We start from the raw sequence: 13,783 nt of genomic DNA on the forward strand, positions 1-13,783 counted from the left end.
TAATGGTGCGGGACATTTCTGAGGATATTGGTGTGGGAACATTTTTTTGAAGGGAGAGTTAAGTATTTATGGTTAATTAAGAATAATAAAGGACTTTTCTCATCATCATGTTTTTATTTAATGCCTGAAAAGTAGCTTTGCGGGCACTAATAGTCGCGCAAAGCTACATTGTGCATAGCCCAGCGTAGTGCCCGCGCAGCCGTTAATAGTGCGCGGTGCGACTATAACGTTGCACCCGCTGCCCTGTGAAAACGGCACATCGGGTGCCCCCAAAACGTCGCATCGGTGCGCCGCTTCGGGGGCACCCGATGCACCGTTTTTGTCGCACCCTTACAGGACAGCGGGTGCAATGTTATGGTCACACCGCGCATTATTAACAGCTGCGCGCACACTACGCCTAGTGGGTGCAAAACAGGGAGTTAGGTGGTTTGTGCCCACTAGGTATTAAGGCATGCTAACCAGCTTAACGCTGGTTAGTGAATCAGGGCCACCATGGACCATGTGGGCCTGTATAGCTCAGGGTGCGAAGCCCCATGCGGCTGGGCTCCACATCCTGGCTATCCCAGCCTGCATGGGGGACAAGTGGTTAAAGAGGCTTGGGAGGGGAACCCCACATCATTTTTTTTAATTTCCCACACTCTGAACAAAAAAAAAATGTTTAAAAAATAGGTAAAGTTTCCAGGGATCCTTATACAGCCTTATTGCGTTTGTATAGCAATCCCTTCCAGGTTGTCTGTACACACTGCGTTTGGACACCCGTCATGCAATTCATTGCTCTTTCTTTTGATATATGCAAATTTACACTACCATTAGGTTGCTACATTATCTGTCATTTACTGCTTTCAAGTTTATCCTTTTTCCTATTGTAAATTTAAAATCGATTTTCTCCAAAACTATAAGGTTTTTTTGAAAATGTTTTCCTCTTGTACCCACTTTTCTCCTTAACATACCCTGCAAATTTGGTGATTTTAGCTTGTAAGGGGGATTTGCTATTAACCACAAAAGTTGGTAAATATCAGGAGAAAAGTTTTGTGAATTTATATGGAAAATCCCAAAAGTGAAAAATGCAAAAATTTTAACATATTTTTGTGAAAAAATGTTTAAAAACAAAAATGCCATTTTTGATGTGAAAATGCTTTTGGAGAAAACTTGCAAGCAGCGCTGGTAGTATGTCACAATAGTCCAAGCAAGAAGTTTTGAATCAGGATGATACCATTTATTGGCTAACTTAGAGATGGATAAACAGTGAGCTTTCGACTTATAAAAAGCCTTCGTCGGACTGGTTCCTGACCAAAACTGAAAAACACAGCTTATATACACTGACATACAGAGGAGAAACATTCTTTAGCAAACATAAATGTAATTCGATTCCTTAACTGTTACTGAGGAGGACAATACTGGACAATAGTCCAACTGAGATATTACAAGAGAATGTATTGTTGTGTCCTGAGTGAGAAACGGTTGGTTGATGGATGGGTGGAGATGACAGGAGCTGGTTAGGGAGTGAATGTGAGGAATAATAGAGAGAAAGGAGTCAAACATTACTCCTAAGCACCGTGCTTTGGGAACTGAAGTTATAGTAGTGTTATTATTGTTATATAAGCCAGAGAGGTAGATAGAGATGGTGGAAAAATGATTAGTTCTGTTTTACTCATATTATGTTTTAAGAAGCGAGAGGTCATGGAAGAAGATATAGCAGACAAGCAGTCAGGAACACGTTCAAGGAGGGAGTTAAAGTCTGGGGTCGAGAGGTACAGTTGTGTACCATCTGCATATAAGTGGCTTTGAAACCCAAATGAGTTAATTAAGTTGCCACGATCCTGCATGTAGATGGAAAAGAGGAGGTGGCCACAGACAGAGCCTTGAGGTGCCCCACAGACAGAGGATGCAAAAAAGAGATCTGATCCGAGTAAGAAACTGTGAAAGACCTTCCAGAGTGATATGGAGATATCCAGGAGCGAGCAAAGCCCTTTATACTTATAGATGAAAGTATCTGTAGAAGTAAGGTGTGGTCAATAGTATCAAACACTGATGACATATCGGGAAGGATGAGTATGGAATAATGGCTTTGGGTTTAGCTGTAAGAAGATCATTGGCCACTTTAGTAAGAGCCATTTCTGTGGAGTGGTTACAGTGAAAGCCAGCCTGGAGTTAGCAAATAAATGATGGCTTATAAATTATGGTTTAGTTCAGCATGTTCAAGTAATCTGGATACTTCACTTTCTATACACAAGTTAACCCTGTTAGGATACTACACAATTAAGTCTTATGCTGCTAACATCAACAGCTCTATTCCTAATTCTGATATTACCTTTACACCAAGAACTAATTTAACATAAACAAGTATATGAAGCAGTATAACAGCAAAAAGAAAGCTGGTGTAAAATTACCATGCACATTACCAAGAAAACTGCACCAAATGATTGGCATCACAACAAACCACTTCCCTGTGAAAAATATGTATGTAAGAGATATATAGATATATATAATTCTGCAGATACTGTTGAAAATTAGTTTTACAACAATAAGGCAGGATTCACAGTGGTCAGTTGCATAATGCATACATTAAAGTTAGCGTGAACTGCAATGGAGACTAGGTATAGACTTTAATACAAAGCTTGTATGCAGCGAGTTAAAATAACGCAATAAGTTATAAGGCAGTACTGTGGACAGGCCCATAGAATTATATGGGCAGAATTATTCTGCAATGCAATTGATCACTGTGAACTAGGCCTAAAACAATGCTCATTTATTATTTTTTTGTCCTGAAAAATTGTACACTGCATTTTGTCTCTTGTAGGCTAATAATCCCAATGTCAAATGCTATGAATTTAAGCGTCATCATTCCCTTAACTCTACAATGAAGTGTAGTATACGACATCCTGTCTTCAAATCTTCCAAAGTAAGTACAGTTAGTCATTTCAATCAAACTCGAGAACTCTCAGTTTATAGGTCTCTAATTTCAGCACAATAAAGTACACTAAAACAAAACATTTTGAATAAGATATAACTTCAGAATGTGGCTATGAGCGCTCCTCTAACAGTTAAACACCAAAGAAGGAAAGAAATACAACTACAGTCCAAGGTAAGTATAGAATCAACCTAAAAACTATATGGGTCGCCACACAATGGGGGGGGGGGGGGGGGTAACCACCCTGAAACAATATCTGTAGAAAGTCTGTGCAGGTGCTCAACATGTACAATAAATGAAACAGTTCATGTCTATTGGTGCCTTCAACAAAGTCTTGCATCCAAAGAAATATCCACACTGGGTACTCTCACCGAATTAGATGGCTGATTTAAATTAGAGATCAGCATAAATGGCATATCAGTAGCATCTCATAGGCATCTATCTCCGTTTATATCTGAAACTCATACAGAACAGGCAAACATAGCGTGATCCAGCTTCAGCAATAAATACGGTGCCGTCACTTAGCCCCACACGTGTATAGGTGTCTGAACTCAGCAAACTCACCACCAGCAATCAAAGTAGTACTGTTATATGCTCACCGGATAAGAAGGCTGATCACATGTGAAGACCAGCAGATTGCACTTGTTAGAGTATATCTCCCATACTCGGTTGGCATACGTGGATCCTTAAACTTAAAACAGACGCTATATAGCGTAATACTGTATTTATTAAAAGATTTAAAACATTTCAATGCACTAACAATTGAAGTAGAACAATGCACATATAATATACTCCTCGGCAGTCCAAACAGAGCTCGTAGTCCAGTCTCTCGTGTCTCCCAGCTCGCACTTCCGCCAGAGGCTCCGCCTTACTAGTTTCATCAATTCTGACTCTTGCAGCTTATCATTGCTAGAAAATAACATAAACTGATCAGAAGCCACTACCTGTTCACAGAGGTTTCACCCTCATCAATAATTCAACCAGAATAACAGTAGCAATTGGTAGGGATGGTCAGTGAGATTAAAATATTTCCAAGTTCATGCAGGATTATGTACATTTTTATGCAAATATGCATCTTGAAAATGGACCAATCAATTTAAACCTGGGTGTGACTTGATTGGTCCATTTTCAAAATGCATATTTTTGCATAAAAATGTACATAACCTGCATGAACTCGGAAATATTTGCATCTCATTGATCATCCCTAGCAATTGGACGCCAATTCCCACCAGTCTGCGGATGTTAGGAAGCATTTGTACAAACATTTGAAAGGCACCCCAAAAGATTATAATTTCAGTGAAGGTGAATGAAAGTATTTACAAGCCCTAACAAAACTTTGTATGACAAAATCGGATTCAAGTTCAGAGATTTCCATGCTGCTGCACTCAGGGCTTACACCACAAGCAAGGTGGCTGCAAAAACCAGTAACAAAGTAACACAAAGATCTAACATGTTGTTACTTAAAAATACAGGTATTGTAACAAATTTTGCCCCTCAAGTGGTTTCCCCACGTTGCACTGTTTGACCTACTCTAGACCACCAGGGAAACTATACTGGAGAGTAAAGCCCTAAATCAACAGGGAAGCCACATGGGGAGGGAGTAGGAAATACCTAGACTCCAGGGAACTGTACAGGGGAGGGAGGGGATCACTAAACACCAGGGAACTATACAGGGGAGGGGGCATTAGACAGCAGTCCAGGGAACTGTATAAAGGAGGGAGGGGGGCACTAAACTACAGGGAACTATACAGGGGAGGAAGCATTAGACGGCAGTCCAGGGAACTGTATAGAGGAGGGAGGGGGGCACTAAACTCCAGGGAACTGTACAGGGGAGAGAGTACCACTAAACACCAGGGAATTGTATAGGGGAGGGAGAACCACTAAACACCAGGGAACTGTATAGGGGAGGGAAGGAGGGAGGCGTACCTGGATTTTCAGCGGGGCTTTTTAGCACAGGGTGTGCCAAATGACAGCTCACTTTGCTGCCACACAAATTCGGGGGGTGATAAATTCTATTCCCCATTCAAGTTGTCGCAACTCAGAGGGAGAAGTAATTCAGGGTCCTGGCAACCACCAGTTCCCCTAATTACCCATACACGGGGAGAGGAATATAGCACTTTTACTGTAGCTGCACCAAGCTTTGGAATACTAGACACCAGGGGACTGTAGTGGAGAAAAGAGGGCCACTAGACACCACAGAACTTTATGGGGGGGTGGGCACTAGACACCGGGGAACTGTGTAGGGGAGGGAGGTGGAGTCATTAGACACCCAGAAACTTTATAAGGGAGGTAGATGGCCATTGGATATTGAGGTTTGCCCATGACTTGGTCCCAGTGTTCAATTCCAGCCCATTTTGTATTGCGTTTGACACCCCTTGCATTAAAGCGAACATTTGTCAAACCTAACACAATGTCCACTTAGGTTAAAGCTGAATTCTATGCAACCTTACCATTCTACCCAGAAAAAGAATGTTTACAGGCAGCTCTGATAAGTCAGATTTCTCTCAGTAATGCTTTCTTGGTACTAGCATACCACCACAGAAGTGACAGTATCTACTCCACTCCTCTGACCGTACAACAGCCTCTGCATCGGCTGGCTTATTATCATGTGTGTTGAAAGGTGACATGTTCACTCCCCATAAAGGCATGCTTACTCAAAGAAGCTAGTTGCATGTCAGGTGGGTGAATGTATAGTTTTACATGACATTCAATTACATGGCTATGAACTCCAGTGCAGAGATTGCTGGATGGTGGATAGTTGGCTTGTGTCTACATCCTACTAAACTAGTAAGCACTAGAAAGACAAGGTCCTGCAGACAATGCATTTGTTCACTGACACAAGTTTACTTTAAGCAGAAGTTTGCTTTACATTTGTATCCATATCCTTCACAATGACATAGAAACCTTTATCTGGTGGAAAGTGGCCAAACTCTGGACAAAGGTTGTCCACATCTGCTGAAGGTCTATTTTGCTGAGTAAATGTTTATTAGAATCCCAACAATCTGCAAAAAAAAAAAGAACTGCAAAATATATTTACATGAAAAAAATGGCTACAATGTTCAGATTCTGGAGCACTTTGGAAGTAGTGATCACATTATGGTACAGTTTGGAACAAGGGGACACACTACTAATCTAAGGGCTCTTTCACACTAGAGGCTGTGCTAGAAAAGGCCAAAATGCTGCATTTGGCTGTCAGCGTTTTGGTACGTTTTGAAGGTGTTTCAACGCCAATACATGATTATCAATGAAATGAGAAACGCCGCGGTCATCCCTAAAAAAGCGCCAGGGAGCTTCAAAACACAATGCTCAAAAACGTGGCGTTAAGTGTGACAGGTAAAATGAAAGTCTATGGATTTTCATTTTACCATGGAAAACGCCAACTATGGCCGTGGCGGTAAAACGCCGAAAAAGGCCTCTAGTGTGAAAGAGCCCTTAGAAGAGCCACGTTTAAAAAGCTTAGGGATTCACTATATCTTGTAGAGTGGGATAGCAGACTGCGGAAATGTGCATTTAAAACAGATTTTAATGGACATATAATTATCCTTTCTGTGAACAAGACATTTATGTCTAGAACAGACTGCCATGGGAAAATACAAATTTCATGCACATGTAAAAGGAACACCTTTAAGGTCCTAAAGCAATGAAGGGAAGAATCTGTATTAAAGAAATGTAATTAACTTAATACAAAATGTAAAAGAAAAAGTAAACATTTAGAACTGGTAGAAAAAAGGGCAACTAAATGAATGAAAAGGATGGAAAGTCTCACTTAGGCAGGGTGCTCACTTGTTAATGCAATATCACGGGCGCTTTTTTTTCTCTCGCTGTTTTACAGGAAAAAAAGCAGAAGTCCATCCACATTCTCCTTTTGCAGGAAAAAATTTGACAAACTACCCCCCCCCCCCCCCCCCCCCAGTGGCCCATTGTTCCCACTATATGACTTATTGTCTGTGATTCTAATAAGTGTGTAAGACATGCTAAACATATTGGGCTTTGAAAGCAGTTGACCACATCTCTAATCGTGTATGTTAGGCATTCAGTGTAAACCAGTGGTCCTCAAACTAAGGCCTGCGGGCTGAATGTGGCCCCCTGAGGCTTTTTTACCGGCCCCCCACACACAAAATGTATTCCTTATAGATGTGGTCAGCTACATCTTTAAATATTGGTGGTCCGCATATAGAATAGCAATGCTGGCACCACCCATCCACATGGAAGCCAGAAAGCAGTAATTCGCTGGTTTCCAATCAAATTCCACATCAGGTGACACTGCTGTCCAATTGGACTGCAGGTTGTCATCTGGGTATGCTTCACTGTCTGGCCCGCAAAGACTTCTACATCATTTTATGTATACTCCGGCCCCGGCCCTCGACCCAAAACGTTTGGGGACCCCTGGTGTAAACTGTGTCGAACTGATTAACAGTTGACAAACAAAATGTGTCAGTACCTCAGTAGTCTCAACTCTTATAATTACCTTACTTTCCTAAAATAATGTAAATCTTATGTTAGGAAAATAAAAATTTTTAAATGATCTCCCAGATAAATATGTGCATCTCTGATACCGTATTATATCCTCTGAACAGGTTTTTGAAAATTGTTATGTTTTGAAATGATTAGCTGATAAATGGTATTGCTTTTACTTTGGTATTTTGACTTAAATCTGATATATATGGTGACTGTTTGTGCAGGAGGCCTTCGACATCATTTGGCAGCTCAATGAAGAAATGTTTTCTGCATCTGAGGCAGATATTCTCTGTATGGTCAGCAAGTAAGTAGACTTTAACCACTTCCCCTCCCCCTGGGATGAGTAACTACGTCCCTGCAAATTCCCTCTTCTCCTTGCAGGGAGGTAGCTACTACGTCCCTTCCTGCCGGGCACTCCCGCTTGCCTCCCTCGTGCTCCCGTGCTCATTATCGCTGCTGATTGTTAGACGGGAGATGAACGAATGGGTAGGCAGTTCCCATTTATAAAAGCTATTGGGAGTCATGCATTAAAAAAAGCCAGATACTTACCTAAGGAGACGGAAGGCTCTGGGTCCTGGCTCTGGGTGCAGCACTGTCTCCTGTGTTTGAATCCCCCACCACGGGGGACTTCGGAAGTCTTCGGGAGTTCTCCCGAAGACAGGCGGCTCCATACTGTGTGAGTGCATGAGAGAGGGCGCTCGCCGTCTCCTGCAGTGTGGAGCAACCAAGTGCTCCCAAAGACTTTCTGAAGCCTCCTTCGGCAGTGTTGCTGTGTTCATTTGTTTACTTCCCACGGAACCCATGTACGCAATACTTCCTATTTAGCTAATTATAGAGACGCAATAGGAAGTAATGCGCAAGGACATCTTGTGTCCAAATGGTAAAATTACACCTAAACACATTTAATTTTAAAAAAGACCCACATTAGCTCCCACACTATCCCATAATTGCCCATTTTTTTGTATTAAAAATATAAATTACAATAAAAAAAAATTACATAGTTATCTTAGGGACTGAACTTTTTTAATATGTATGTCAAGAGGGTATATTACAGGTAATCTTGAAACTATGGGCTTGTAAATAGTGACCCAAAACTGAAAAAAATGCACCTTTATTTCCAAATAAAATATTGGCACCATATATTGTACTAGGGAAATATTTTAAACACTGCAATAACTGGGACAAATGGGCAAATAACATATATGGGCTTTAAACTCCTGAGTGGTATGCCCGATGCTGTGTTGGGCATGCCTCTATAGAGGTTTTGGTAGCCTCAGGAGTCGCCCAGGAGAAATCTATTACATTTATACATATATACATTACTCAGCCTGGTTCCAGCGAGCGCCGCAGCCTCCCCACACAGCTCCGGTCTTCCCTATGGGGAGGATCGGGACTGCGCATGACATCATGTAACGCTCAGGAGGTTAATTACAGTAGCATGTATTATTTTGAAACTATAATGGCCGAAACTGAGAAATAATAAATGTTTTCAATTTTTTTGTTATGTTTCCTGTTAAAATGCAGTTGGAATAAAATAATTCTTAGCAAAAAGTACCTGCCAAAGAAAGCCTTATTGGTGCCGAAAAAAACAAAATATAGATTGTGATAAGTAGTAATAAAATTATAGGCGAATGAATGGAAGGAGTGCTGACAGGTGAAAATTGCTGTTTTTTTAAGGGGAAAAACCCTTGGATATGAAGTGGTTAAGATATGAGATAACCGCTACCTCACAGACCCTTCTTAAAGAGGAACTGTAACGACAAAACGGCCCCTGGGGGGTACTCACCTCGGGTGGGGGAAGCCTCCGGATCCTAATGAGGCTTCCCACGCCGTCCTCCATCCATCAGGGGTCTCGCTGCAGCCCTCCGTGCAGCGGTGACGTAATATTTACCTTCCTGGCTCCTGCGCAGGCGCTCTGACGGCTGTCGGCGCCGAAGTAGGCGGAAATACCCGATCGCCGTCGGGTCTGCTCTACTGCGCAGGCGCAAGTTTCCGGCGCCTGCGCAGTAGAGCGGACCCGACGAAGATCGGGTATTTCCGTCTATTTCCGTGCCGAAAGTCGCCACAGCGCCCCCGCTGGAGCCAGCAAAGGTAAATATTGAACTGACAGTCGGCACAGTTGCCGGCTGTTCGGAGGGCTGCAGCGAGACCCCCGTGGGACAGAGGACGGCGTGGGAAGCCTCATTAGGATCCGGAGGCTTCCCCCACCCGAGGTGAGTACCCCCCAGGGGATCTTTTTAATGTTACAGAGTCTCTTTAACAGCATCTACTCATCTAAAGATGTCACACTGATGTTTGGTTTATCGGAGGACTCCATACTTCATTGACTTCTCCCTACAAAGATCATGAAACATAAGTGATGCTCTGAATTTCTCTTTAAGACAATTTACTAATACCCGTTGATCTTCACTACAGTTTTTTTTGTAGTTCCTCCGTCATGCATACATGGTGTTCTGCTGCCTGATCCCTTTGGCGCAGGGTGAACTGAATGAGGGCTCACCATGCTGCCGCTGAAATCACGAGCGGCGTTAATTACTATTCCCCCCCCGAGTCATAGCAACTCGGAGGGAGAAGTAATTTGGGATCTGGCTATCGCTGACACCTGAATTACACTGCTAAGCAGCCATAGACATAATGACATTATGTCTATGGCGGTGCCAAGGTCAGGCACGGGGCGGGAAAGAGCTTACGCCAAAATGACCTGCCACACCCCTCATTCCCCCAACATCTTTGATGAGATACATGCTACATAAATTGGGCACCGCGATATGCCCCAGTGGCTTTTCTATACAAACAATGGCGTTAGAGGGTAATTTGGGCATTGATGAATGGAGCAGTTAGCAGCGGTAGCAGCAGAGATTGGCTACTGTGTAGTTGAATTCCAGGTAGTGGTGGTGACTGCTACGGTAGTGGTGGTGGATTTCAGCTACAGTGTAGTCAACCTTCAGGTAACGGTGATAACTGCGGGGTTAGCAATGGTGTAGTTCAGCTACTGTGTAGCCGAACTCTGGGTAGGGGAAAGGACTCAGGTTATAAGCAATTGATAGCGGATAGTGGTGTTAAATGTAGGTAGGGGGCGGGTTAGTGTAAGGCACAGGGTTGTTTCAATGAGGTAACCCCGGACTCTACAGCAGCCAAATAGATCAGCAGGGCTGACAGGTAACTGGTATTGTGAGAAAGGAAATAAATATGGCAGCCTCCATAGTCTTCTAACGTTGGTTATCCTTTAAATGTATGCCCTGCATTCCCCATTTCTTATTTAACCCTCCCCCCAGAAGAAATATGAAGTACTGGCCTTCTTACTACTCTCTGCCTCTGTTGGCTGCATGGTTGTTCCAGGTGAATAGTTCAGTCTACTGAAACCAAATGCTCTAGAAGTCTAGATCCTAGGTTCTCAACGTGTGGTACGCGTACCCCAGGGGGTACTTCTTATGGTTCCAGGAGGTACTCGGGCTTGCTATACTTAACCAAGAATAACAAATTTAGAGTTTTAGAAAATTATAAATCTTATTCTAATCAACACCAAATTGGTATTTAGCTAATTAAAAACAATTGTAAATGCTTGGAAGTTTTTTAGAACCAATTATCATGTACTACGATTAATTATATGTTTGTCAAGGGGTACTTGTGATAATGTTTACTATGCCAGAGGGTACTTGGTGAGTACAGGGTTGTAAAAGGGGTACATATAAATAAAATGTTGAGAAACACTGGTCTAGATGACAGCCAGGCAAATGGCATTTTAAAAGAAAGTAACGATAAAAGAAAATGAACATGTGAGCTGCCGTGTTCTTCTCAGTTTGATTTTGAAATGTTGCTCACCTACATTGAGAATATTTCTTTAATTCAATCTCTCATGTGATGAATTTTAGCATGAACGGCATGTCGACTCCTCTGCATCAGAAGATCTCACTCCCAGTGAGACACGCCTTGAAGACGGTGCTGAACGTGTAAGTCACTGAACTCTCCCTGTAATTTCTTTTCACCAATGTTCTACTTGCATGGGTGCAGCCAATGAAAGCATCCAACTCATTAAAATGAAATGTTTTGTTCAGCTTAATTTTTAAAGCATGTACGGAATTTGGCAATAAAAGGGATGTGCTTTAAAAATCGTAATCCCTGCAATTGGCCATTTACAGTAAACACTGGCAATAGAAACTGAGCAAGTGATGAAAAAAAATTAACAGAAACCTCTAGGTCTAAATTTTCGGTATTTCCAGAAATTGTAAGTGGTGTAATAAGGTCAGAGTAGAAGTGAGTGAAGTGAGCTGAGCTTCCCTATTCGTCTGTAGGGATGGTATTTTGGTGCGGTGAACTCCAATCCCATAATGCCCAGTATTAGCTATGGCCTTAACTCAGTTGGCTAATAGGGATGGAATTCAACATGGTGCTTGAGCTTGTGAACACCGATGGCGAATCATGTTGCAGTGAACTACCATCTCACTTAGTCAGTAAAGAGGAATATCAAGGTGAAGGGCCAGCAGGCAGGTTTTGAAGGTCAAAGGGCTGGAACTTCTTACTGGCACTGGGGAAGTCCTTCTAAAAACTTAGAACTGGGGCAGTCATTATAAGCCGCCATCATAATCATCCGTGTGTACAGCAGCCCATGACCCCCCTGACCACCCTATGGCCAGTGGCCTGCCAGACGGATCAGCTTGGTAGGGCGATGGCTGATACCTTTGTGCTCGCCACCACATGACATCATATCTGTCAGCCCTCCACCCACACCCACCCCGCAATGTTTCCTGAGGGACCCGATCCCCTTTGGGCAACATCCACCCTGTGTGTGTACGGCCTTTAGATGGTGCTGATCCTTATCAAGTTTATGGAAGCAGCAACATATCCCTGTGGCTCCAGGGGTGGATCCAGAATGTTGAATTTCTCATTGGTGTTACATAGACTGGTTTGAATGTATTGTTAAAATAAATGCAACAATGTAACATACCTCCCAACTTTTTAAGATAAGAAAGAGGGACTGTCCCTCCAAAAGAGGGACAGTTGGGAACTATGCAACCAGGAGGAAGCTTATTCACACTATTGCAAGTTTATTCACTTTTATCTTTGCTGACAAATTCTGAACTGCTTTGTACTTACTAAACACTAGTACCAGTGTTAACTCATTGTATTTATGATCCAGACAACCATCTACGCTTTATGTGAAGATCATGCCTGAGCCGGCTGCAGTTCAGGAAATTCAGTACACTTTCAGTGTAAGTATCTAGACTATATAGACCTCTGTAGGAATGTAATGTGTTTATTAATATTTACTATACATACAATATACTTGACATATAAATGTATTATTTTACAGGTGAATGGAGAGAATCAGTTTGATGCAGATCTGGCCTTAGAACTGCAAATCCCTGTCCAAATTAAACATAATACTTTATCGGAAATCAGCCCCATCCAGACAACCCAGGTGAGTTTCTCATACACTGACACAGGGAGGGAACTGAATCAATCAAACCTTCTAGCAGCTAGTTAGTTAGTCAGCAGTGAGGTAACTGGTCAGTACTAGTTGGCTTAGACTGGCTCAGCTGCTTTCTGTTTCAGTTGGCTGATGGTGTAATGGGTAAGGGCTCTGCCTCTGACACAGGAGACCAGGGTTCGAATCTCAGCTCTGCCTGTTCAGTAAGCCAGCACTAATTCAGTAGGAGACCTTTGGCAAGTCTCCCTTACACTGCTACAGCCAATAGAGCGCGCCCTAGTGGCTGCTGCTCTGCTCTGGCGCTTTGAGTCCGCAAGGAGAAAAGCGCAATATAAATGTTATTTGTCTTGTCTTGTCTTCACAATCAATGAAACAACACATATTACAATATCAGAATTTTGTCAATTGCTAGTCAGACTCATAACCATAACCAATATGAATACTCAGGGCTGTATTAAAGCATTGGTGGGCACAGGGCAAAGCAATATGGAATCCACTCTATGCTGCCCTCCCTCCTTGTTTAAAAGTAAACTTGCATTTCTGAAATATACAAGTTAGATACTTACCTCGGTCCTCCAGTGGCTTCCCACATCCTCTACCCCAAAAGAGTGAAGTGCGCAGAACATTATGGTGACAGGAATGTGATAGAGATGGGCATGACGTTCGGCCAGTCACACAGCTATCCAAGCCACCAGCGGAAGAACGGATGGGACCCAGAAGACACAGAGGAACCTCACAGGTTACAGGGGCTGGAGGAAGCCCCAGGTAAGTTCAGTATTTCCATTTTTGAGGTTTGTTCGTTATCACTTTAACACAATCCAGTCTATTACATGTACAGTACATAGACTAAACTGCCATTACAATACTCCAAATTACACCAAAACAGCCGTCTCAATTACTGCCACACATCTCAAGCTCATATTAGCTTTACAAAACTCTATAGCTTTATTTAAACAACTTTGATTTAGAGTAACGAGCTTTAAAGG

General features: G+C 42.5%; 1 protein-coding gene and 1 long non-coding RNA gene across 9 annotated transcripts in view; one reads left to right on the plus strand and one right to left on the minus strand.

Annotated features, from left to right (window-relative positions):
* ITGAE (integrin subunit alpha E) overlaps positions 1-13,783 on the plus strand; it is a 170,972-nt gene that overhangs the window by 92,707 nt on the left and 64,482 nt on the right. For all 3 annotated transcript variants that reach the window (XR_011026492.1, XM_068270361.1, XM_068270362.1), the window contains exons 22-26: positions 2,801-2,902; positions 7,594-7,673; positions 11,242-11,319; positions 12,507-12,579; positions 12,681-12,788. Coding sequence is in view for 2 of the 3 variants with exons in the window: in XM_068270361.1 (XP_068126462.1) it covers positions 2,801-2,902; positions 7,594-7,673; positions 11,242-11,319; positions 12,507-12,579; positions 12,681-12,788 (441 nt within the window). In the remaining variant the exon portion in view is untranslated. The remainder of the gene's footprint in view (positions 1-2,800; positions 2,903-7,593; positions 7,674-11,241; positions 11,320-12,506; positions 12,580-12,680; positions 12,789-13,783) is intronic.
* LOC137547132 (uncharacterized) overlaps positions 3,694-13,783 on the minus strand; it is a 155,725-nt gene continuing 145,635 nt past the window's right edge. For 5 of the 6 annotated variants that reach the window (XR_011026499.1, XR_011026497.1, XR_011026498.1 and 2 more), the window contains one exon: positions 5,830-5,913. This is a non-coding gene — a long non-coding RNA (uncharacterized lncRNA). Of the gene's footprint in view, positions 3,821-5,829; positions 5,914-13,783 lie in introns of those variants that run through there. The other variant, XR_011026496.1, reaches the window with a different exon arrangement.

The sequence above is a fragment of the Hyperolius riggenbachi genome, chromosome 2 (assembly GCF_040937935.1).
Source record: "Hyperolius riggenbachi isolate aHypRig1 chromosome 2, aHypRig1.pri, whole genome shotgun sequence".
Taxonomy (NCBI): Eukaryota; Metazoa; Chordata; class Amphibia; order Anura; family Hyperoliidae; genus Hyperolius; species Hyperolius riggenbachi.